The 26,846-nt window shown below is 49.0% G+C and overlaps 1 protein-coding gene across 2 annotated transcripts in view; it reads left to right on the forward strand.

Moving 5' to 3' along the window:
* The window catches only part of SLC35F5 (solute carrier family 35 member F5), a 100,663-nt gene that overhangs the window by 68,160 nt on the left and 5,657 nt on the right, over positions 1-26,846 (forward strand). For both annotated transcript variants that reach the window (XM_060262061.1, XM_060262060.1), the window contains exons 13-15: positions 606-765; positions 1,930-2,020; positions 23,561-23,715. In XM_060262061.1, coding sequence (XP_060118044.1) covers positions 606-765; positions 1,930-2,020; positions 23,561-23,715 — 406 coding nt within the window. The remainder of the gene's footprint in view (positions 1-605; positions 766-1,929; positions 2,021-23,560; positions 23,716-26,846) is intronic.

Raw genomic sequence — 26,846 nt, forward strand, 5'->3', positions numbered from 1 at the left:
GCTTGGCTGTAAATAAACAACATAAGCCTTGTTTTAACAAGGTGACTAGATTAACAATGATAGTATCGAAAGAAAAAGATGCCTGTATTCACTAGAGACTTCCTGGCTTTTGCTACAATGTTAATTATCATTTGTATTCACTTGCATTGTTTTCTTTTGAGTTATTGCAACATTGTAAACAGCTAATCCCTGCCAAGGCATCTATTTAAATACGCAATTGAAAAACATTAATTTTTTTTGTCAGTCTTCAATTAATTATTAGAGATTGTCTTTATCTAATCACGGGTTATAGAAATCTTGGGTGAATATTAACTATTTCATTCTGTGGATGTTCCATTGAAGGACCCTTCTGCAGATGAAGGACATATCTGCATTACCACAAGAGCATGTTATGCCAGTTGAAGGGGGTCCTTGGCATAGATAAAAATGCAAGCGTCAGTGAGATCCAACTCTATATATTCATTTTATGACCCATTTCTGAAACTAGTTTCCAATTCTACAAAGATTTACAGTTACAAATATGCCAAATCAAATAGTGCAGTTTAAGAAAAATAAACAGTAAACTCTTTTGTTCTAGTAACATTTTCTGTTATGAATTTCTGCAGGTTTTGTTGGTTTGTTTAATTTACTGCTGCTCTGGCCAGGTTTCTTCCTACTTCATTATACTGGATTTGAGGCCTTTGAATTTCCCAGCAAACTTGTACTTACGTGCATTGTTATCAATGGCCTTATTGGAACTGTTCTGTCTGAATTTCTTTGGTTATGGTATGTACATTTAAAAAACTGATTTCCATATTAGACTTCTTAAAGGTGGTTAGCTATTAGAGGTGAGAATCACCTCTGATTTAATGGATTTAATCAGGGGTCATTTTGTAGAAAAATAGGTGGTGGAGCTCATCCAGGGATTGTTATGCAGCTGCACCTACTATTCAATGGATAAGGAGGTGGAACTCTCAGAAGGAGGAGGAGGAACTCTCAAAGGTTCAGGAGCTGTGTTCCTGTGAGTTCCCACTGAATCTGAGGCCTGGATTTAATCACCTCTGATTTAATGGATTAAGTAAATAAGACTATATAGCTCCAAGCATTACAAAAATTATCTTGGCATATCTTCATCACTGTTATCATCAAGACTTAATTATTGAAGAGAATAATGTTATCAGGGGGCTGATTTATTAGTTGGTTTATTAAGCCATCCATATTATTTGTTCCTTGCTTGTTTAAAATTAGCAGTTGTTGAGGGGTTATTCCTCCAGAACTCTCTTGTAGTTCAGGGGTGGCCAACGGTAGCTCTCCAGAGGTTTTTTGCCTACAACTCCCATCAGCCCCAGCCATTGGCCATGCTGATGGGAGTTGTAGGCAAAAAACATCTGGAGAGCTACCGTTGGCTACCCCTGTTGTAGCTCAAAGAGTGAAATGTGAGATCTCCCCTTCCACTGTAACACTATGCTTCCTTAAGGCTATGACATATGGCTGTTGCTCAGAAAGCATGTACATGTCTGCTGTCAATATCACGCCTGCATGTACAGTTGGGGAGGGACGGTGGCTCAATGGTAGAGCATCTGCTTAGGAAGCAGAAGATCCCAGGTTCAATCCCCGGCATCTCCAACTAAAAAGGGTCCAGGCAAGTAGACGTGGCAAACCTCAGCTTGACCTTGGAGAGCCACTGCCAGTCTGAGTAGACAATACTGACTTTGATGGACCATTTGTGGATCCCTAACATCATGTTTGGTCATAAGTAATGCTAGGAATATTTTAAATAACTAAAAAGTAAATCTTAGTTTCATAATTGCCTTAGATTTAAGAAATAGCTTTATTTAGCTTTAGAAACCACAAGCCCACAAATACTGCTGACACTCATGAAAATACCATTATGTACCTTAACAATGCTTTAATGCTTATCTTTTAAAATTTATATTTTAATATTTTTAGGGGCTGCTTTCTTACCTCATCATTGATAGGCACACTTGCCCTGAGCCTTACAATACCTCTGTCCATAATAGCTGACATGTGCAAGCAAAAGGTAATGTACACTTTATTGATAACAATTGTGCTCACCACTAGTGTCTTGACAGATAATTATGGACAGCATCACAAGAAAAAAAAAAGTATCATAGCTGTGATAAAGGGCAAGTTGTATTTAATTATAGAAAATTGGTGTTTTCTTGAATGCTTCTTTCCCCTGTTATCAGTGAAAGACTGCGTATTCCTCATGATGATATAAAAGGGAAAGATCATGACAGAAAAACTCAGTGTGGGCCATAAAAAATGAAGAGAAAATGTCCTGTCCATAGTCGTCCTTCTCAATATCTGCATGTAGACTTTTCCTCTCAGGAGCACTCCCCCACAATCCAGTGAAAATGATGGCAGTATCATCTGTAATGTTTGACAGCTGGACACCTCAGAAGCGGTGAACAATAATACCTAGTTGTTGTTTGAAGTTTTATTAGCAAAGACAAAACACCAGGAAAGGAGAGCCAACACCAAATACCATGTAGCTGGAGAGTTCCTGAACCATCCCACTCCAAATAAATTAAATACATCACAATGGGATGGGAACCCTCATACATATGTCACATCTCTCCTTCCAAGATACAAAGAACACTTGAACTGACAGTCAAACAATTGACAATTAAAACATATACTTTATATAACGTTCTATGGTAAAACTTCACATAACACATACAGTGAGTAGGTACAAAAATGTGACATTAAAATACTAGTTTCAAAGTTATGGTGTGTATCTCTCAGGAGAGCATACACGCCTACCATAAGACGTCACACATCTGGGGATCCTCTCCACTCTCTGAAAACTATTCCGTTCTCCTGACACCTTCTTAACCTGTCCCTGTTCCCTGTTGAACTCACCTTCCCTTTCTGTCACTTGACTATCATGCCTCTCTTGTCGCCTCTTCCCAGGCTGATACATTAGCCCCATTGCCCAGGCCTTGGTTCTCTGATTCCCCTGATGTGGTTCATGAAGTTGAGCTAGTATGCTTTGTGTCTCAAGGACATAGGAATAAATAATTTCTCACCCACATATAAAATCCTATCTTCATTATGCAATGTATCCTTGATGGCCCAAAAAGATTTTATAGATGCAGAGACATCCTTATAATATTGTGGCCAACCTAACTTTATGAAATTTATTATCAACTGTAGATGTTCATCTTGCTTCGTAGCTTCCTGTATGGCATGATAGTCACTCAACAGAAAGGGAAGGTGAGTTCAACAGGGACAGGATAAGAAGGTGTCAGGAGAATGGAATAGTTTTCAGAGAGTGGAGAGGATTCTCAGGTGTGTGACTCCTGAGAGATACACACCATAACTTTGAAAGTTTTGATATCCACTGCCCCTAGATGTTTTACATAACATAGCAAGATTATTCCCCCCCACACACACACACTTATAACATATCTTGCCAAAGGAAGGGCGTTTTTGAAACCTGTGTATTGTGCCAGTATGAACAGTCTTTTTCTCTGAGGACACCATATCCATCTTCAGGATGTGCCTTTTGTTGTCTCACTGCTTGCAAAGGAATCTCCTTAAATTGCCTGCCTAATACAGACGCCTCACACAGCTGTTTTGAGGAGTTTGTCGTTGTTTGTTATTGGGACGCCAGAACTGGTTTGTTGCCAATGTTTGCACTATTGCTTACTGTTGTGTCTTTAATCTGAAAATACCTGTTTTAACATGTGGTTTAATTCAATATAGTTTTCATTTTAATATTGTTTTATTGTTGTAAGCCACCCTGAGCCGGCTTGCAGGATAGGGTGGGGTATAAATTGAAAAATTAAATTAAATTAAACTTCTGTAACCTGGCAGAGTTCAACAGATTTTTTTTTTTAATCTTTCTGGATCACTGAAAACCAATTTATCACTTATCAGTTCCTTAGAGGCTGAGCTATATTCACAGCTAAGAGCCTTTGATTTAAGTTCAATTACAGATTGTTCCACAGACACACTCTGTTCCCAACAGGAAGTTCAAAAGCAATAACGCTCAAAGATAACATTTTTTCAGGGTGTACAGTATTTCTTAAATTCTACAAGAACCTCATTTAATGTCTTTGGCTCTGTGTCCTCAAAGACAAATGTGTTATATATCCTCAAAGTGTCTTCGCCAACCATTCTTAAGAGCTATAGCTATCTGTCTCTTGTCTGGTGAATTATCATTCTCCGGTGGTCCCTGGTAGTGGGACGGTCCGAAACTGTTGGGAGTAGGCTCCTCCTCCGGAAACAGGGTCGTTGATCGCTTGATCCGGCCTGGGGGAGGGGCCGCTCCGTTGGAAACTCTCCAGTCCAAAACGGCCCTGTTATGAGACAGGACGTGTTCGCTGTGCGCGGAGCACATTGATCCGTAGACGAGGTCTCCTTGTGAGAAAGTCTCTGCCATTCAGTTCTTCAGCTGCAGCGGCGGCGGGCAGAGCTGTTTACCGCCAGCTTTGGGTTTTTACCTAACAAAGGCGGTTCAGCCGGGGACTGCCGCGGAGAGCGAGGCTCCCCTCCTGAAGCCTGTTGAGGCGGGGGGGGGGAGAGCGGCAAGTCCAGGCTTGCGGTCTCACACAGCGCCGTCAGGCGTAGAGCAGACGACCGAGGTCCAGCGCGGCTGAGAGCAGCTCCCTCAGACAACGTGTCTACTCAAGAGGAGGTGGTAAGCTGCCGGAAAGAGAGCGGGAAGCTCTTTGTAACGCGCGGACTGTTTTTTACTTGGGACGGGCTCCGATGGAAGTGGGAAGCCCACCCGGTAGCTTACAGCAGTTTCCTAGATCCCCCCCCTCCCCCCTGAATGGGGTGCAGGAAGGCTTATGTCGTAGCAGGTCTCTCCATTTCAGGTGCGCTTTTTAGTGGTCTGGGGGGCGGGGTTTTTTACCGCGCAGCAGGGGGTCGCCATTTCAGGCATTTAGCCTGGGAACAGAGGCTTCTCCCTCTCCCCTTTTCACTTTCGTTTCAGCCTTCTGTGGTAGCTGAGATGGCTGACGGACGGGGACAGACTAGTGAGACAGGCTCACCCAGTGATTTCTCCATCCCAAAGTACTCTGGATCCGCTTCTGAAAAAGATCGAGAGGATTCTGAACCGGATTTATCTGGAGAGGATGCCAAGTTTAACTTGCTTGCTTGGTTAAAAAAGAGAACTGAGCAAGGAGTTTGCTCCTGCCCGAGGCTCTACTGCGCCTGCCCCTTCCCAGAAAAGGAAGAGACACACAGTTCTAGACATTGCCACTGCTCCTACAGACCCTAAGAAAGCAAAATTGAGCATGAGCCTGGACTCTCCTTGTGATAGTTCTCAGGAGGAAGAGGAGGCTGACTCTTCAGTAGACTCCTCTGCAAAGGAGGAAGGGGAACTCTCTGATGAGGAGGATGCTACTCCTTCTGTGCAGTCAAGGGTTTTTCCAGTGGAATACTATTCTAAACTCCTTCCTAAGGTCCTTAGGGAACTGGACTTTACTGCCACACCCGGAGAAAAGGCAGAATTGGACCCTGACCTGCCTGCAGGCTCAGGGAAGATGATGCCCAAAGTGGGGGTTTCTCAGACCAGGGTGCCCTTGCCTGCTCCCTTTTTTAGTCTTATTAAGGCGGAGTGGGAACACCCGGCCAAGCCTAAATCTAACCCACATCTGTTTTCCAAACTGTATGGGTTGAGTCCAGAGGCTACTAAACGGCTGAAATTGCCTGTAGTGGATGATCCTGTAATTAGTTTATTATCCACATCTGTGCTCCCCATGTATGCGGTTGGGCTACCAAAGGATGCCTGCGATAGAGGACAGAGCAGGCATTACGAAAGAACTTTGAGGCTTCGGCCTGGTCCATTCGGGCGTCTTCAGCAGGATCGCTGTTTGCACGCGCAGTGTATACCTGGGCATCTAATTTGGTCTCAGCAGATAGTGATGCGCCAAAGGAGTTCAAGGATGAGTTCAAGAAAATAGCTTTGGGCACAGCGTTTATTGCAGATGCGACCTTAGACTCGCTGCAGTTGTCCGCAAGGGCAGTGGCTTGCAGTGTGGCAGCGCGCAGGAACGTTTGGCTGCGGACTTGGGATGCAGATGCAGCTGCACAGGCTAGACTGGCAGCTGTACCATTCAAAGGCGTTAGCCTCTTTGGGGATGAACTGGAACGCCTCCTTATTGAGGGGAAGGACAAGAAGAAAGTCTTGCCTTCTAAGAGGAAGGATTTTAAGTCTAAGAAGCCCTTCCAGCCCTTTCGGGACTCCAAAAAATTCTCCCGGCCTTCAGCCTTTAAGCCTTTCCGAGGGAAGTGGCAGTCCCGCAGTCGGGATGCTAAACCCTTTTCTAACCGAGGCGACAAGGGAAGCTAAAGTGTCTCCAAAAAGGGAGGGTCACAATGACTATGCCATAAGGCCGGAGCTACTTCCTATCGGGGGGCGCCTTCAGTTTTTTTTTGCAAACCAGTGGAGCGTGACGGTTTCAGACCAATGGTGAATCGATTTGTGAAAACCAAAAAGTTTCGGATGGAGACGTTGCGTTCCATTCTATTGGTGGTTCAGGAACAAGAATACCTGACGTCCATCGATCTGTCCGAGGCGTATTTGCACGTCCCCATTCGACCAAACCACAGACGGTTCCCCAGGTTCGCGTACGACGGGAGGCACTTCCAGTACCGGGCCTGGCCTTTTGGGCTCAAGTCTTCCCCACGAGTGTTCACAAAGATCCTGGTGGCGTTGGTTGCTCATTTACGGATGGGGGGCGTGGCTCTTCATCTGTATCTGGACAACCTCTTGCTCAGGGCCCCTTCCTTCCAGCAGAGCTTGGAGGACACCAATCGGACTATTCAAATACTGCAGGACCATGGTTTCGTGGTCAACAGGACAAAGAGCAACCTTACTCCGACACAAGAGATAGTGCATCTGGGTGTTCTGATCGATACTCGGAGGCACAGAGTGTTTTTGTCGGAAGCACGACAGGTGAACCTCAGATCCTTGTTGGAGGAGGTTCTGTCTCTGAATTGGGTTCCTGTGATGACTCTAGCAAAGCTTTTGGGGGTTCTGGTGTCTTGCCAGGATGTACTGGCTTGGGCGCGTTTCCATCTACGGCCCCTACAATGCTTCCTGATCCCTTATCAGCATGTGATAGCTCGCAAGCTGCACAGGCTAGTGTTCCTTCCACCAGAGCTGCGGATGCAACTTCAGTGGTGGCTGGTACCATCCCGTTTTCAGCAAGGAGTGACTATGAAGGAGCCACAGAGGATAGTGGTAACTACAGACTCCAGCCTCTCGGGCTGGGGGGCGCATTCTCAGGGATGATGATTCAAGGTCAGTGGTCCCAGATGGAGTCCCAACAGAGCATCAACCTGCTGGAGCTGAGGGCGATTCGTCTGGGGTTGTTACGTTTTCAGACAGCGTTGCAGGGGAGTCACGTGTTGGTGAAAACAGACAACGTGACGGCCAAAGCTTATGTCAACCGTCAAGGCGGGAACAGAGTCAGGAAACTGTGCAGCGAGGCCAACAGCTTACTGGAGTGGGCAGAGAAGTATCTGTTATCCATAAAGGCGGTTCATGTAACCGGAAAGGACAACGGGCTGGCAGACTGGCTCAGCAGACAGCGGCTGGATCAGACGGAATGGTCACTGGACAAGGCGGTGTTCCAGTCTCTTCAGCGCAGATACGGCAGAGTGGCTGTGGACCTGTTTGCAACCGCGGACAATCGTCAAGTGCGGCGGTTTTTTGCCAAACAAAAAGACAATCAGGCGGAGGGCGTAGACGCTCTCAACTGCGACTGGCCGGACGATCTCCTGTACGCCTTCCCGCCACTACAACTGATTCCCCGGTTGGTTCACAAGATTCTACAGCAGACAGCGGAGTTGGTTCTGGTTGCTCCCTTCTGGCCGAGAAGGGGGTGGTTTCAGGACCTCATGCGGCTGTCGACAGAGAAGCCTTGGCGTCTTCCAGTATCCAGGGCATTGCTGAGACAAGGGACAGTTTGCCATCCTCAGCCGGACATGTTGCAGTTAACTGCGTGGAGGTTGAGCGTTCGCAGTTAGTTAAGTTGGGTTTTGACAAATCTGTGATTGACACCAGGTTGGCATCCAGGAAATGTTCTACCACGCGGGTGTATAATAACACTTGGCAGGTCTTTCCAGGTGGTGCATAGAAAGGGGTTGGGATCCCCTAAAGTTACCAGTTCGGAAGCTGCTGCTGTTCTTGCAAGAGGGCCTGGATAAGGGGTTGGCTACTAATACCCTTTGTAGGCAGGTGGCAGCTATTTCTGCTGTTCGGGGAGCTAAAAAAGGGGGCTCTTTGACATTGCATCCGTATGTTAAGCGTTTTTTGAGGGGGGTGTCCCTGTTGAATCCCCCTACTGCACATAGGTTTCCTACCTGGAAGTTAAACGTGGTGCTGAAGGCGTTGTGTCATGCACCTTTCGAGCCCATGGCTACTTGTAGCCTGAAGGCTCTTACCCTTAAGACACTGTTTTTGGTTGGGATTACCTCTGCCCGCAGGGTATCCGAGTTGCAGGCCCTGTCCACGGATAAAGACCTTTGTATCTTTCATGAGGACAGGATAGTGTTGAGACCTGATCCGACCTTTATCCCTAAAGTGAATTCAGTTTTTCACCGGTCTCAGGACGTGGTTTTACCCTCATTCTGTCCTAATCCCAAGCATGAGGAAGGAGAAGAATGGCATCGGTTAGATGTTAAGCGTGCCTTGAGTTTTTATATAAATAGAACCAAGGACTTTAGAAGGTCAGAGTCCTTGTTTGTTTCCTTTAATTCTCAGCGTCGGGGTTGGAGCCCCCAGGAGGAATTATGGCTCACTCTTTACGAGGAGCGGCCACGTCTGCAGTGTACAAGTCCTTCTCATCCCTGGAAGGCATTTGTAGGGCAGCCACCTGGAGTTCCCCTCATTCTTTCACCAGGCATTATTAGGTGGATAGGTGGGCCTCTGCTGAAGCGGCTTTTGGCCGCAGGGTGCTACAACAGGTTATACGTTGAATGTAGTGGTTCCCGCCCGGGGTACATATTGCTTTTGTATGTCCCAACAGTTTTGGACCGTCCCACTACCAGGGACCACCGGAGAACGGAAGATTGGAAGCTCTTACCGTGAAGCTTCCTTCTCGGTGGTCCTGGAGTGGGACGGTCCATCCCACCCGGTGTTGTACTTTGCTCTAGGCGAATAGCTGTGGGAGCTGGTTGTGGAAGGTACTGGGGCACTGGTAGCAGAAGTGTCTGTTTGGTTACGGTTACTTATGCCGTTTGCAGTTATTAAAATGGCGTTGCATCTTTATGGTCTCTGTGCGGTTTTTTACCGTGCTGCAGAGTTTCTTTTATAGATGTATGCCGATGGGGGAGCATGGCTTTTCTATGGACTGGAGAGTTTCCAACGGAGCGGCCCCTCCCCCAGGCCGGATCAAGTGATCAACGACCCTGTTTCCGGAGGAGGAGCCTACTCCCAACAGTTTCGGACCGTCCCACTCCAGGACCACCGAGAAGGAAGCTTCACGGTAAGAGCTTCCAATCTTCCGTTCACACTAGGAACCAAATAAAAATGAAAAGCCTGCTCCTACACCTTCCAATTTTCTGTATGGTTACCAGTCAAAACAAGCGGAGGTTGAGGTCAAAAATAATCCCACTTCTGACACCATGTAATGTTTGTCAGCTGGACACCTCAGAAGTGACGAACAACAACACCCATTTGTTGTTTGGAAGACAATTTTATTGGCAAAGATGAAACACCAGGAAAGGAGAACCAACAGCAAACACCATGTAGCCAGAGTTTCTGAACCATCCCACTCAAAAATTAAATACATCACAATGGGATGGGGACCCTCCTACTTAAAGACACATACATCATATCGTCCCTAGTTGATCTGTGTGCACCTCCCCTCCTCATTCAGCCTGCTTTCTCTATTTAGGCAAGGAGTACAGTGTTTGTAATATATGTAACAAGTGCACAGATATGTTGCTTCTTGAATAAGACAACTTATATATTTAGCAAGATTATATTTGATAGATGTTGAGCCAGTATATATCAGAAATTATGGTGAAGAGGAGAAGAAGAATAGATTGGATTTTTATCCTGCCTTTTACTCAAGGTTTCAGAGCAGTTTACAATTGGGGTGTGCATTCAGTCCAGCCAAACAAAATACAACCCTGAATGCCAGCTGATTTGACTCCATTTGTCAGTGAATACAGCTGAATCAGAATCTCTGATGTTATCTGGGTGCTGAATACAGCTGCCTGAATACCACCAAATAAGTGTTCAGCCATATTCAAGGCTCCAGAATAGCAGCAGGAAAGGAGGTTTAAAAGTTACCTCTTACCTCCTTTTCCACCGTTTCTGGGCTTTTCCTGCCTCTTCCTTCACTTCCCTAGGGTCAGGCTGGGAGGGGGACATGGAGAGGGATCCCCAAGAGCCAATCACAGCACTTTTGCAAGGGCTGGTGTTGCTGCCGAGCTATGCCAGCCAGTTCAGTGAGTTGGCATCTGTAACGTACTCAGTCTGGAGACGCGAGTAGGGCAACATTCTTTATTGGGAGCACGTTTCAAGAGAGAGAACACGCGGGCCGGGTCCCGCTTATGTACAGTCCCCGGTACAGCCTACTGGACAGGTCAGGCCAATCCTGACTTGTTAAACTTCCCGCCACAACTGGTGATTGGTGGGGGATTTCGCGCCCCGCGCTGGAGGCGTCTGGGACAGCCCAGTCGCCTCTGCGCATGTCGCGTCTGGCTGCTGATACACTACACCCCTCCCCCCCTGGTCAATGAACATAGTCCTTAAGGTACGCGGGAGGTCGGCGCTCCCTGGTGGACCTTCTGGGGAGGTCCGGTGGAGGCGGTGCGGCTTCCGCTGCTGGTGCGTCAGTGGGCCGAGGCGTGGCCGGAGGCTGCGGGTCTGGTTCCGTCGGTCTCTCGGGCTCTGTCGGTCCCGGCGCTTCGTGCGGCGGTGTAGCCGGTGTTGGGGCCGCATCCTCTGGTCGGCCCTCAGTTGGCTCCTCCCCGGATCTCGCCCCTTCTGTGTCCGCAGGTTCCTCCGGTAGCATGCGGCGGCGTAGCTGGTCTATGTGCCGCCGTAATATCTGGCCCCCCTCGGTTGATATATCGTAGTGGCGGGACCCTGTTACTCGTAGCACTCGGCCGGCCACCCACTCAGGCCCCCTCGCATAGTTCCGGGCGTATACTGGGTCGCCCGCAAAGAAACCCCTGGCCGCGTCCCGGACCTCGGGACTTCCGCGGGTCTCTGAAGCCCTGTCGGGGTGTAGTCTGTCCAGTCGGGTTATGAGCTTGCGCCCCATGAGGAGCTCGGCCGGACTAACCCCTGTGACCGGGTTGGGGGTGATCCTATTATCGAAAAGGAACGCGGCCAACCTGTGGTCCCAGTCGCCCTGCACGATTCGGCTCAGGGCCTCCTTTGTTGTGCGGACCATCCGCTCTGCCTGGCCGTTGGTGGCCGGATGGAAGGGGGCAGACCTTATGTGTCTAATCAGATATCTCTGGAGGAACGCCTGGAAGTCGGCCGAGGTGAACGCGGTCTCGTTATCAGAGACTAGGGTGTCCGGGATACCGTGTGTGCATAAGACCCTGCGCAGCACTCTGATCGCGGCTGCAGACGAGGTGGATCCTACGGGAATGACCTCCAACCATTTGGTGTAGGAGTCCACTATTATCATGAAGGTCTGCCCCTGGAATGGCCCCGCGAAGTCGAGGTGGAGTCTCGACCATGGCTTCCGGGTGGACTCCCACCTTGTGACGGGGGCGCTGGGCAGCTCGGGCCGCGACTCCTGGCACGTCTGGCACCTGCGAACCCAGCTCTCAATCTCCCCGTCCATCCCCGGCCACCAAACGTAGCTTCTGGCCAGGGCCTTCATTCGGACTATGCCGGGATGGGTCTCGTGTAGGGATTCTAGGACACGCTTCTGCAGTGGGGGCGGGATCACCACCCTACTTCCCCATAATAGGCAACCCTTGTATGCTGCTAGTTCCTCCCTCCTGGCCTTATATGGCTTGAATTCTTCCCCCATGTTCCCCTCTGGCCAGCCCCTCATCACCCAGTCGAGCACCCGTGCTAGTGTCTTGTGTTTCTGGGTGGCCTTGGCTACCTCCGCTGCGTGGAGGGGCGGCTCCGGGAGGCTCTCCATTAGCATTACCTGGTGTGCGGGGGCGGGGTCTGGACCTACTTCCGGCAGTGGCAGCTGGCTGAGTGCGTCCGCGTGACCCATAGTTTTGCCGGCTCGGTGGACCAATGTGTAAGTGTATGAGTTGAGGAATTGGTTCCACCTCAACACACGCTGTGATAGAATTTGGGGGGTTTGCCGGTCGGAGGCCAACAGACCTAGGAGGGGCTTGTGGTCCGTAGCAATAGTGAACCTCCGGCCGTACAGGTATTCATGGAACTTGCGGACCCCCGCCACGATTGCCAGAGCCTCCTTATCTATCTGTGCGGAATTGCGCTCGGCCGGAGTTAGTGTGCGGGAATAGTACGCTACCGGTACCTCCCTCCCGTCCAGGAGTTGGTGCCCCAGGACTGCTCCCACCCCATACGGCGATGCGTCACAGGCCAGGATAATGGGGAGGCCCTCGTCAAAATGGTGGAGCACCGCATTGGACACCAGGACGTCCTTGACCGCCTGAAACGCGGCGGCTTGTTGTTTGCCCCAAACCCAAGGGGCTTTTTTGTCCAACAGCCGGTGAAGGGGCTCTGCAAGGGCTGCCTTGTGGGGGAGGAATGAATGGTAGAAGTTAAGCACCCCCAAGAAGCTTTGTAGCTCCGCTTTGCAGGTGGGGGCTGGGGCTTGCACGATGGCTCGGGTCTTTTCTTCCATTGAGTGGATTCCTGCTGCGTCTACGGCGAACCCCAGGAACTCCACCCGTGGGACCCCCAGCAAGCATTTCTCCCTCTTAACCTTGAGCCCCGCTGCCTGGAACCGGCGGAGGACCTCCCGTAAGCGGTTGCCGAACTCTTCGGGGTCTGGGGCGGCGACTAAAACGTCATCGAAGAATGGCTGGACTCCGGGGATCCCTTTAAGGAGAGCGTCCATTATACTCTGGAAGATCCCCGGAGCGACGCTTACCCCGAACTGTAGCCTTCTCACCCGGAAGGCCCCCCTGTGTGTCACAATCGTCTGGGCCTCAGCTGTCTTATTGTCTACCGGGAGCTGTTGGTAGGCCTGTGCCAGATCCAGCTTCCCGAAGATTTTAGACCCCGTGAGGGCAGCCAGGACGTGGCTCACCACCGGCACTGGGTAGGGGTTATCCTGCAGTGCCCTGTTTATCGTGCATTTATAGTCTGCACAGATCCGCACCTCCCCATTTGGCTTGATTGGGGTTACGATGGGGGTCTCCCAGGTGGCGTAGTCCACTGGCTCCAGGACTCCCTGGGCCGTGAGGTGGTCTAATTCGGCCTCTATTTTTGGCTTCAAGGCGAACGGGACCCTCTTTGCCTTGAGCCGAATCGGCCTGACCGTGGGGTCTAGTGGTAGGGAGATGGCCGGCCCTTTGTAGCTCCCTAGGGACCCATCGAATACGTCAGGGAACTCTTGGCATATCTCCCCGAACCCTCTGGGCGTTAGGGTTTGTCCCACCCCCTCCAAGCAGATCCCCAAGGGTTTGAACCACGCCAGTCCTAGCAGGGTGGTAAGCTGGCGCTTTACCACCAGGATGTCCAGCGGGCCGTAGAAGGACCCCCGCTCGACTTGCACCCGTGCCCACCCCGCCATTTGCACCAGGTTCTTCTGAAAGTCCCGGAGTATGAAGTCCGCCGGCCTTAGTTGAAGCCACTGGCGGGGGCACAGCTTCCTCAGGGTTTCCTCCGCTATAATGGAAATGGAGGAACCTGAGTCCACCTCCATTTGGCAGGGGTTCCCTTCGATGAGGACCGCCATTTTAATTTTGTCGGGGGTGGCGAGGGGCAAGTTCAGTACCTGAAGGGACGTGGAGTCTGTGGAGTGGAACTCCGCCGACTTGTGATGCGTGGTCGGCCTCCGGCGGTTGGGCTTGGCTCGGCAAGCCCTGGCTATGTGGCCGGTCTTCCCGCAGCTCCGGCAGTCCCAGGTCCGGTACTGGCAGTCCCTCCGGTCGTGGGGGTCGCCGCAGCTGGCGCACTTGGTGGCGGGAACCCTCTCCGACGCTGGTGGTCGATCGGGCGCTCGGGGGCATTAGGCTGCTCTGTTGGGTGGCCCGGCAGGGCGGCGCAGCTGGTAGGCTTCTCCCTCCTCCGGGCAGTCGTGGTCCAGCTCCTCGTGGTGGACGGCATCTGTCCGGGCCTTGGGAAAGGTCCTGGAGGTCCTCTCGAACGCCACTGCTTCATTGAAAGCGCTCTGGAGGGTGAGCTCTTCCTTGGCGAAGAGCTTCTGCTGGAGCCTCTCGTCGCGGAGGCCCCACGTGAAGTGATCGGCCAGGGTGTCTTCCAGCTGGGGGAAGTTGCAGTTCCCGGCGATCCTGCGGAGGGCCGCCAAGTAGTCGGCGGCCGATTCTCCGGCAGCCTGGTCCCTTCTGTGGAACAGGAACTGGCGGGCCACCCGTGAAGGCTGAGGTAAGAAGTGGCCGGTGAGGAGTCTGCTGACCTCGGCGAAGGACTTCTCCGTGAGGCGGGCGGGGGCCGAGAGACCCTTGGCGATCTCGAATGTGGCCGCCCCGCAGACGCTCAGGAGAACGTCCCTCTTCATGCTGTCCTCCGTGACCTTGTTGGCCCTCAGGTAGCATTCGACCCTTTCCAAGTAGGACTCCCAGGCCTCTGGATTCGCTGGGTCGAACGGCTCAACATGACCGGTGGTTCCGCCCTGGTTGGCCATGGTGGCTGTGGCGGCGGTCGTGGTCGGTGGTGCCCTTGGTCTCTGACGTAGCCGGTGAGGCTAGAATCCCACCTTCGTCGCCAGTGTAACGTACTCAGTCTGGAGACGCAAGTAGGGCAACATTCTTTATTGGGAGCACGTTGCAAGAGAGAGAACACGCGGGCCGGGTCCCGCTTATGTACAGTCCCCGGTACAGCCTACTGGACAGGTCAGGCCAATCCTGACTTGTTAAACTTCCCGCCACAGCTGGTGATTGGCGGGGGATTTCGCGCCCCGCGCTGGAGGTGTCTGGGACAGCCCAGTCGCCTCTGCGCATGTCGCGTCTGGTTGCTGATACACTACAGCATCAGTATTCCCTCTAAGCTGTGGGATCTTATGAGCAAAAATTCTACTTTGTGAGCTACTGGAATTAAGGTTGTGAGGCTACTACATAGATTAGTTTGCTCTGTGGCCATTTTTCCTGAGCTAAGACAAAAATGTGTGAGCCGGAAGCTAAAAAACTGAGCTAGCTCACACTAACTCAGAGGGAACACTGCTCGGCTCTAGGCAGGTGGTGCAGAGATCACATCAGGAGTTAAAGGGCCAGCAGCCCCAACAACAGCACTCCAGTGCACAAGGCTTCCCCAACCCCTTGTAATATCTGAGGAATGGGGGGCCCTGCAAGGCCACAGCTGAGATGACTGGGTAGGAGACCCCCTGGAGCAGCAGGCATCCAAAGAGGGGGTGCTACAGCCATAGGTGGTGCCAGAGATGCAATGAGGCAGGAAAAAGACCAAAATGGCTCTAGCGGGGGCAGGGGACTGCTGGTATGGGCCCAGTAGGAACCCACAGTAGAAGGCCCAGGGGAGCCCCTCAGCCTACCCTATGGACCATAAAATCTGAAGGAGAAAGAAGGGGGGAAGTGGAGAAAGGCATGAGAGATCCATGGCTCCCAGGGGTCAAATGTCTTTGCCCCAAATTTGTTTTTTCCAATTTTCTTCACACCCCTATTTACAATGTCCTTCCCTTCCTTTTCGCACAAGACACCCTGTGAGGTAGGTGGGGCTGAGAGAACAGCTCTGCAAGAACTATGGCTGACCCAAGATCACCCAGATGGCTTTATATGGAGGAGTGGGGAATCAAACCCAGTTCTCTCAGAGTCCATGCACTTAACCACAACACCAAAATGTTTATTGAGTACCTAAAATCTCCAAAATGGCTTTCTGTTTTGTAGAAAGCTGTGTAATACTGATTATTTTTAAGTGGCAACAGAATAGGAGATAAAACAGGCTACATTCTTTTCAAGAAAGATGCAGAGATCTAGCACTGTGTAAGTAGTCTTGTAAATTAAATTACTGTGTAGGTCTTTGAAATTATATGATGAACTAGGAATAAGGACTGCTGTGAAGGAAAATACAATGGGCTGTAGAAAGAGGCTCTGGGCAAGTGCCCCCCCAGGTGTCTTTCCACCCCCAACTTCCCACCACCACTCCTGGTTCTAATACCAACCATCCCCACACCCTTGGCACGCCACTACCCCCCACCCATGACATTCAATCACCCATACCCTTGCTGTCTTCTCAGTTCCCTCACCCTTGACATTAATTCACCCCCCCTTGCTGTCTCCCCCTCTCCAGCTGAAACAGATGCTGGCTTCCCCACTCCCGCATGTGTGTGTTTGTCCCTGTGTCTGTGGTGGCTCAAAGCCCTGAAAGAGGACTAGTATGGAGATAAGAATAGTTATGGGATGTGGGGGGGGGGGGACATGATGACAGTCACACAGACACTGAAGCTCAGCATTCCTTTTGTTTACAGTGAATTTTTGCAACCTTGTCATATTCAGAATTTGTGGCGTTTAGCATCAGTGTGAGCTTATGGCATTATTGGGGGGGGGGGGGTTGCATGGCTTGGTTGTGTTATGGTATACCATAGAGTATGCACCTCAAGGTGGCTGTTTTCTGTAGGGGAAATGATCTGACTTCAGCTTTCCATCCCCTCCCCTCTCCCTGCAGCCTTTATATAGGAAAAGGACAGTCCTTCACAGTGGAGACCAAAGCAGGAGGGAAGCAGCCTCAACAGGTTATAATAACACAGAGTCCACCCTGCAAAGCAGCCATTTTCTCCAGGGGAACTGATCTCTGCCATCTGGAGAGCAGTTGTAATTCTGAGTGATCTTCAGCCCTCACCTGGAGATTGGCACCAGTAGTTCCCCATGAGGAAATGGCATTGTACCTGTCTGAGTTCCCACCCCACCTCAAACTCCACCCACTCCAGGCTCCATCTGTTAAATCTCCAGGAATTTCCTAACCTGGAATTGGCAACCCTATCTCCTTCCATTTATCTTCCCCTTTGACTTCAGCTGATCATCGCCTTCCCCTTCCCTGCAGCCTGAATGCAGAAAAAAGACAGTTTTTCTCCCCAGTGGGAGTGGGAACCAAAGCAGCTTACACCATTCTCCTCTCACAACCCTGTGCCGTGGGTTAGGCTGGAAGTCTGTGACTGGTCTGAAATCACCCAGTCAGGTTCCACAGCAAGAACTTGTGTGTGGCGGACCCCATTCTAAAGCCCTGATTCCTATGCCCTCCTCAGATTCCCCCACAGAATGTCCACCAACCTGGAACTGGCAACCGTAGTCAGGACTGGCCCCAATGAGTGCTCCCTCAGAGGCCTGTATGATACCATACTTTTCAGACCAAGACTATCTTCTGATAACATTCCCCCCCCTCTTCCAAAGGAGGATAGGAAGGAGTCCTCAGCCAATCAGAAGGAAAGTATCTCTCTGGCTGTTTCCCTCCTCCTCTGTCTCTAGCTGTGAATCAGTATGACAGGTGGCTCAGCCAGTGGGAGAGTAGGGAGAGCCAGTAACTGCCAAAACTAAGGCTGGTTGCATTTCACTAAGAATCAGCTTTGCTGGCTAGCAACATTCACTTGGGCAGGAGAGAGGAGCAGACTGAACCATTGGCACTCAGGTACTCTTGATTGATAGTTTGACAGGCCAGAGGCTGATACCCCACAGTCCTTCCCTGTCAGCAGCGTTCGACACGGTCGACCATCGGCTACTGAAGGGCCGCCTCGCCGACGCAGGGATTCAGGGGTTGGCCTTACAGTGGCTCTCCTCTTTCCTGGAAGGTCGGGGACAAAGGGTCGCAGTTGGGGGGGGAGCTGTCCCAGAGGTGCACACTCGATTGTGGTGTACCCCAGGGAGCGGTCCTCTCCCCGATGTTATTTAACATCTATATGCGGCCTCTTGCCCAGATTGCCCGAAGGCACGGGCTAGGGTGTCACCAGTACGCTGATGACACCCAGCTCTACCTACTGATGGACGGCCAGCCGACCTGCGCCCTGGAAAATCTAGATCGGGCATTACATGCCGTGGCTGAGTGGCTCAGGCTGAGCGGGCTGAAGCTTAATCCTGCGAAGACAGAGGTCCTTTGCTTGGGCCGCCGCGGCCCGGGAGGGGGAATCCCCCTATTAGCCTTTGACGGTGCGCCGCTGGTAGCGGCGGACAGGGTCAGGAGCTTGGGGGTGCTATTGGAGCCATCCTTAAAGATGGAGGCTCAGATAGCAGCCACTGCCAAGTCCGCGTTTTTTCACCTTAGGCGGGCAAGGCAGTTGGCCCCCTTCCTGGAGCGCGACGACCTAGCAATAGTGATCCATGCTACGGTCACCTTGAGGTTGGACTACTGTAATGCCCTCTACATGGGGCTGCCCCTGTCATGAACTCGGAAATTGCAGCTGGTGCAGAATGCCGCGGCCCGGCTGTTACTGGGTCTCCCAAAGTGGGGACACATTCAGCCGGGTCTCCGGACCCTGCACTGGCTTCCAGTGATATACCGAGTCCGGTACAAGGTGCTGGTTATCACCTTTAAAGCCCTATATGGCTTGGGGCCTGTCTACCTGAAGGACCGTCTTTCCCCGCATGTTCCCCAGAGAGTACTGAAGTCGGGAACACAAAATCTCCTTACTGTCCCTGGGCCGAAAGAAGCCCGCTTGAAATCCACCAGAGAAAGGGCTTTCTCTGTTACGGCCCCTACATGGTGTAATCAGTTGCCGGAAGAGGTGAGGGCCCTGCGGGACCTTGTTCAGTTCCGCAGGGCCTGTAAGACGACCCTCTTCCGGCTAGCCTATACCTAGCTTGAGAATTTAATGCAACTTGCCAGAGTTTTTTTATATACATTTCGAATATTTATTAATATTTATGGTTTTATCTGTTTTAGCTGTTTTAAATGTTTATTCTCTTATATGTTTAAATATTACTTAATTTTATGTTGGATCTATTGTTGGAAGCCGCCCTGAGCCACCCGTGGGAAGGGCGGGATATAAATCCTAAATAAATAAATAAAGTCCCAACCAATGAGAAAGCTCAATTTTGGCACCACAGGAAGGCCTTTATTATATTAAGGACACCATGCACAATAAGATATATCTTACCTCTCACAGTGAAAGAAACTTCTTGATATTCATTTTTAATGCAGTTGGAATTTGTCTTCATTGTGATACTTCCATTCTGAAGTGAGATGCTTCAGATATAGTGTTAAATTAGCATTCAGTTCAGCTATCAGTCTAAACAATAACAATGGCATTGAATTAATGTCCAAGGAACTGACTCAATTCAGACCCTAAAATTAAATAATTTTATTTCCCCACATGCAGGAGTGGGGAAGCCAGCATCTGTTTCAGCTGGAGGGGGGGAGACAGCAAGGGGGGGGGGGTGTGAATTAATGTCATGGGAGAGGGAACTGGGAAGACAGCAAGGGTGCGGGTGATTGAATGTCATAGGTGGGGGGTAGTGGCGTGCCAAGGGTGCGGGGGTGGTTGGTGTTAGGACCAGGAGTGGTGGTGGGAAGTTGGGGGTGGAAAGACACCTGCGGGGGGGGGGGGACTTGCCCAGAGCCTCTTTCTACAGCCTATTGTACTTTCCTTCACAGCAGGCCTTATTCGTAGTACACTTTTCTGCTTTGAATCCATGGCTGAAATACTTCTGATCCATAGTGTGATTTTTTCCCCTTTGCATTTAATCCACCCTGCCCCCAGCCTTGAGATCCAAGAACCAAAAAACAAGCAGTATTAAGGGTGTGTTTCATTGCGAGAGTCACACATACCTGGCCAAGATGAAGTAAAGCCAAAATAGCTTTAAATACTTTTGGTGATTATTGTTGAATAGAGAGCATTAGCAAGACCATGGCAAGACAGAAATTGTGTCACTCTTCCACAGTGCTGCTGTTTCTGACAAATTTACATAGATTCAGTCTTTATAAACGTGTGTTTCATTAATATGAAACCTTCTGCCTTTTATTGTTCCTGATTTTTTGTTAATAGTGGTCTTTTCTGAGATTGTTTGACTCCTCAACATCACTTTTTTTAAAAAGGAGGAACTAGTTAATCTTCCAGTTTTTTGTTGTGTGATTATTCCCAATTAATTTTTTCCAAGTAACGACCCATGAGACTCAGGAGTGGAGAAACCCATCTGTTTATCTTGCTTCTCCTACTCTCCCCACTCCTACTCTTCTCTTTGCCTGCCTGTCCCTGCTAGCTCTGTCCTTTCCCTTTTCTCCACAGTTTCTGACTTTGCCTCCCTTTCCTCCTCCTCCTGGGCTCATCCAGTGGTGGACTTCTTTTGTCAGTCCTACTGCTCCTCTGATCAGCCCATACTTGCTGCCACCACTTGCCTGGTCTGGCCACGCCATGTTGAGCAGCAGTCCCTTTCAGCTGCTCCTGCTGGTTTTGTTCAGAGGCTTGCAGCCGTGATCCCCCACCCTGTCAATTAACTTTTAACAAGGTTTTAAAAGTTCCTGTAAGATTTTTTAATTTTATTTTGTGCAGACTGGGAAAGGGGTAGTAAGAAAAAAATTGTAAAATCCTGCTACTGTGGTTCTTAACATGTGACAATGGAATTATTGTAATGAGCCTGTGAGTTCATATGCACACTGAGCCTTGTCATTATGTATTTTCTCGATCAATGGTTACTGAAGTACAACAATCATCATGTAGCTTGGGGCAGTCCAAAATTTTTGGTGTTAAAAAGGAGTCTTCACGCTTGAAAAGGCTGGGAACTACTGCCCTGCTAACATTGCATACAGTTGAGACATACTTAAATCTGAAAGCTGAATTATGATGAAGGAAGAAAGTACAAGTCCTATCAGGACACCACAGATAATAATTCTGCACTGATTAGCAGTCACTGATCTGAAGATCTGGAATATAATGTCTGGAGAAAAATATCCAATAGATGTAGGTAATCTATAAAAGTGTATTAGTGACTTGACTGTATGTGTGTCTTTTTTAAAATGCCTGAATTGTTACACCTTATTTGCTGCTCCATTGTTTGAGAATATTCTTGAATTTTTGACTTTGGAATTTAGATTTATATTTCCAAATCTCTACTAAAGAAAAAGAGAGCATAAACTTTGTGCTAATTTGGTTTCTGTTTGTAACTGTCTTTTAGTGCTTATAGAAAGATACAAGTGGAAACCTGCAAGGACCTGGGAGACCTCATTTCCCCCTCCCCCACTATTTTCTCTTTCCCGAAAGCCTCTCTCCCCTTTTCCCCTTTTTCTCTCTTCTAAATTTTTTATTAAAGCTTAAGCCTGCATTATGGGTGGAGAGGGAACATCTGGTGTTTGTCGTAAGAAACTTAGCAAGTCACCTTTGTACCCTTGGATAAACATTTCAGGAACCAAAACATCAATTGTTTACCAAGATGGCACTAGAGGCACCAGTGCCTTCCTTCTTCATAACACCCTTGTAATTCATGCTGTGATTTATACATACAGGGATGGGGAAAAGAGATCCTAAATAACACTCTATCCCTCATAAAACAGTCTTTCCCTGAGCCTTCTGTTATGACATGGTCAGGTTAACAAAACTTCAAAGGTCTGAGTTTTGTGTTAGCTGGAGTGCCCCCAGCTGATGCAAATCTGAAACCTTTAAGAGGCTAAGCCAGGGGTGTTGAACTCATTTGTTATGAGGGCTGGATCTGACATAAATGAGACCTTGTCAGTCTGGGCCATGTATGTCATAAAGTGTAATGCCCAGGTAGTTGAGATATAAACTTTATAAAGGACACAGACAAACGCAAAGGACACAAATAAAACACTCTCAACCTAATGCAACTCACTGGTTTGTCATTATTCCTCAATTAAATAGTTCACATTGCTTTCCTGATGAGAAAGACTGGATCATGAGGGCATGAATACAGTGGAAAAAGTGGAAGAGAACCCAGTTGCACCCCAGAGAGTCCTGGCATTATAGCCCAACAAAATTCTGTCTCTGTATCAAGGTAAAAAGCTTATACCTTGAATAAAACTTTGTTAGTCTTAAAGGTACTTTCTTTGTATCTCTCCCCATGTGATTGAGGAAAATGGGCAAACCTCCCTCCACCCCCTTTCCTCCCCAGTGGATGAGGAGGGGAAGGAATCTCAGCTAACGGAGGGCAGAGAGGCTTGTCTCAGTAGTTCTGTTGTGCGATTGAGAGAGCCTGACAAAGCAAGCTATGATGCAGAAGAAAGCAGGAGAGAGGGAGAAGGAAGCAGACAACAGTGAGTTGCTCGCAGGCCACATACAAGCTCTGTTGGTACCAGATCAGGCCCGCAGACCATGCATTTGACACCCCTGGGCTAAGCATTTTTGTTGTCCTGTTGTAAGTTGAGCAGTTTTATTCAGCTCTCAATAAGCCTGAGTTAGCCATTCCAAGGGTTAAGCTATGCCTGGCTTACAAAGAAGACTTAATATGATTACCTGCATTTACTCCAGAAGCATCACTTGGTAACTGTGTCTGAGAATATAACTGCATAGTTAGAAACATAACTGGTAACTCTTTTATTTTCTGTCTCACTGCTAAGTTCCTTTGAAAATATTCTGCACTCTTTAATAAATATCTTTTGATTATACTGGGTATTCTGTACTTCAGAGGTTGCAAATTAAGTTCAGAGTCTTTGACCAAAGTATCCACATACTGGTAATTTGTTCATAGAAAATCATTCTGCAAGTGTCCTACCTTGCAAGTTTGATGTTCTGGTTTAATCCCAGAAAGATCAGGAGTTTGCCTACCAGCTTTTGATCATAGGGAGGCTCTAATGGAGTGGTGTCAGACTGCCCTCCCTCATTTGTGAGGTCTCAAACTCCAAGTTTGGTTGTATAATTTTGAGCTCTGCCTTTCACACCAAGGAGCCCCTGGATTGTGAATTCTTGATAAAGTCTCCCCCATTTTATAATTATGCAAGATCTGTCCCTCTGGAGAAAATGGGTGCTTTGGAGGGTGGACTCTATGGCATTATATCCGGCTGAAGCTTCTCCCTTCCCCATATCCTACCCTTCTCAGAGACTCCACCACAAAATCTGCAGGAATTTTCCAACCTAGAGCTAGCAACTCTAGACGTGTGGCTCCAAGAAGTCCTTCAAATGCCAAAATAGGACCCAACCCCTCCCTATGCTTTTTACTTACTGAAACCAAGCTTGGAAAACTGTTTTTGCCTAGGAACAGCCACTGAAGGAAATCCTTGCTTAAAGCTACAGGCACTTGTATTATTTTCACATTTTTAAGCCCTCCAGTTTTGTTTTGTTTTAAGATTTCATATTTTTCTGCAAATCTTGGGCCTTTTAAGGTTTGCAGAATGATCTGCCGTACCTGTTATCCATTTATCAGACTTGAGTATCCAAAGATTTCCCGACTTCTCTGTTAGTATATAGATGCGATAAAGTATTGATGATTATCCTGGATGGTATGCGGTAAGTTTTCTGTCTAGTCTACATATGTTTGCCCTTTCTCTTGTCTGCTTTTGCTGCAGGTGGAACAATACAATGATCTCCTTCTAACTAAAACATTATTCTTGTTCTAATTTCAGGTTACATTTTCTTGGTTATTTTTTGTGGGGGCAATCCCTGTATTTTTTTCATTTTTCATTGCAACTCTTTTGTGTCACTACAACAACTGGGATCCTGTGATGGTGGGAATCAGAAAAGTTTTTGTGTTTTTCTGCAGAAAGCATCATATTCAGAGGTAGGATAACCTCATTGCAGCTTCCCCACATTTTCGTCTTTGAAATCAATAATCTTAATTTATAACTTAAGTAGCTCAAGATTTACACAGGATTTCATGTAGTCTGAAACATCTTAAAATTCCTTGCATCTTTATTTTCCCACTTAGATAAAAGGTTGACTCTCTTATTTTCTCAGTCTTTTCAAAGAAGCAAGGAATCGGAAGAGATCTCCAGGGTCATCTAGTCCAACCCCCTGCACAATGCAGGAGCTTCATAAATACCTCCCCCCACACATACATCCCCTGTGACCTCTGCTCCATGCTCAGAAGATGGCAAAAAAAACCCCAGGATCCCTTGCCAAACTGGCCTGGAGAAAAGTTGCTGACTGACCCCCAAGTGTCAATCTAAATTTCACTGGGCATGTAAGAAAGGGCAACAAGAACTAAGAAATGATGCAGCTCTTCCTTCCCTCCTTCTCCTAACCTGCCTAATTCACAGAATCAGCATTGCTGTCAAATCACCTCTAGTCACCAAGGAAGCGGAAACCACCATTTCCCGAGGAAGTCTATTCTACTGAGGAACCACTCTGTCAGGAAGTTCTTCCTAATGTTGAGCCGGAAACTCTTCTGATTTAATTTCAACTCATTGGTTCTGGTCTGACCTTGTGGGGCAACAGAAAACAATTCTACATCATCCTCTATTATAACAGTCTTTCAAGGACTTGAAGATGGTGATCATATCACCTCTCAATCATCTTCCCCCCAAACTAAATATACCCAGGTCCTTCAGCCTTTCCTCATAGGACCTAGTCTCTAGACCTCTTACCATCTTTGTTGTCCTTTTCTGGACACATTCTAGCTTGACTATATCCTTCGTAAATTGTAGTGTCCAAAACTGAACATAATATTCTAGGAGAGGTCTAACTAAAGCAGAATAAAGCAATACCATCACTTCATGTGATCTGGATACTATACTTCTCTCTAAGAGGCGGAGGACATCTTGGGTGTTTCCCACCGTCCAATCAGGGAGGCAGGAATCTAAAATTCTTCCTGTGGCTGTGGGAACCACCCCTCTCTCAGTTTCTTTCCTGCCTCGACAGGGAGAGCAAGTGCTTAGGATAGGTTCCTATCCCTTTTGGTTTACTATCTTTAACAAAAAAAAAAAAATCTTCCTTCTTCTTCTACCTTTAACTGTCCTTTCACCTCAGCTTGAATTCTAATCCTTCCAGCTCTCTGCTGTTCCAATTTTCGCTCTGACTCTTCCATCCTCTGCCTTTTCCTCCCACACCGACGAGGAGCAGCGCTGTGGCGGCCTCGGGCCGAAATTACAAGCCGCAGCGCGAAAAGGCGCCAGATGGCGCGGAGAGCGAAGGACGCCTTCCTGGAAGATGACTTGGCCCCTAGTGCATTGCGCGGGGCCGAAAGGCTGCTTTCCAGAGCCGGCATGACCACGGGGCTTGCCACGGCTGCTGGCAACGTGCCCTGTAGGGGCGAGACAAAGAGGAGTGAGCGAAAGCGGCGCTGGTCGTCGTCGGCAGCGGAGGAGGCGTCCTCCTCAGGGCTCCATTCCGGACCCGACAGCCATCTTGAAAGGCGCAAAAGGGTGCGAAACGACAACGATAAGCAGCCTGGCAGCTTCCAGAGGCGGGGACCCACTGATGCCAACATCCAGGCGGGAGACTTAGATTTCTACGAAGTTCAACCACAGCAGGAAGCTGCACAGACCTGCCAGCCCCAGAAGAGCTTGGGTAACGTACCCATAATGGGACCTTCTTTATTTTCAGAATTTTTAGATTCTATAAGACAAACTGTGGGTGCTGCAGTTAAAGCAGCTACCCATAAGAGACCAAGGTCCCCTAGCTCATGCTCTTCATCCAGGTCACCATCACCCAAGAGATCCAGGGATCAGGGCCACCACTCTAGGGCCCCAAAGAACTCTTTAGTCAGTGATTTCCTGGAGGGTGAGAGATCTCAGTATGGGGATCAGTCGGAGGAGTTGTATGAGGGAGAGCGGGAGGAGGGCGAATTCTTATCGGATGAGGAAATAGAAGGTACGCCTGTGCCAGAACCCTCCTCGCGTTTTTTCAAGGCAGAAGAGTTTCAATCCCTTCTGTCTAAGGTACTGCCTGGCCTGGACCTCCAGGTGTCTCCTGAGGAGCAGGAGATTTCCAGCCCTCTGACTAATCCCAAAAATAAACCCAAGGGGAACACGGAGTTCTTCCCAAGATACCGATCCTCTGACAAGGTCTTTCCCTTCCCAGAATTCTTCGAGCGTCAGCTAAGATCAGAATGGGCTAAACCAAGTGCCAACAAACAGGATCCCAACTCCATTAGGAAGTTGTATGAGCTTCCTGCCTTTGCTAATGACATGCTACAAGTGCCCCTGGTGGATGCACCAGTGGCAGCACTGCAGTCCCATGGATTGCTAGCGGAAGACGGTCAAGGTTTGGTCTATGATAACTGGGCCAGAAAGATTGACCTAGCCTTGAAGAGAAGCCATGAAGCCACGGCCCTGGCCATCAAGGCTACTGCCACTAACTCTATAGTGTCCAGGGCAGCGATAGTGTGGATAAGGCGTCTAACACAACTTTTACCAGATGCAGATAAAAGGATCCTGGAAGGCACCAACAGACTCCTGCGGGTGGCCGAATTCTCAGCGGACGCTTCCCTGGACGCTCTCACCTTCTCCGCTAGAGCGATGGCATCCAACACCGTAGCAAGAAGGGGTCTGTGGCTTAGGGCCTGGTCGGCTGATATCCACTCAAAGTCGATTGTTTCGGGCTACCTTTTTCAAGGAGAGAAGCTGTTCAGAGACACCCTTGAAAAGATCCTAGTGGAGACGCGCGACAAGAAGAAGGCCATGCCCAAATTTCTGAGACGTTCCGACAGACGAGGGTTCGGTTCTAATTCCTTTCGGGCCTCCACCAGCACCTCCAAGCCAAAACAAGAGTATAGAAAACGCTCCTGGAGTCAATCCAAGCCAAATTTCCGGAAAAACTTCTCCAGCCCCCGATTTCAGAGGAACCAGCCTGATAGATCGGACAAGTTCGAGAAGGGCTCCAAGGCTAATAAGGCATGACTGGGATCACATCCCAGTAGGGGGCCGCCTGCTACATTTTCATCAAGCTTGGGTCGAGTTGCAGGTGGACTCT

This window comes from Heteronotia binoei, chromosome 21, assembly GCF_032191835.1.
Source record: "Heteronotia binoei isolate CCM8104 ecotype False Entrance Well chromosome 21, APGP_CSIRO_Hbin_v1, whole genome shotgun sequence".
NCBI classification, from domain to species: domain Eukaryota; kingdom Metazoa; phylum Chordata; class Lepidosauria; order Squamata; family Gekkonidae; genus Heteronotia; species Heteronotia binoei.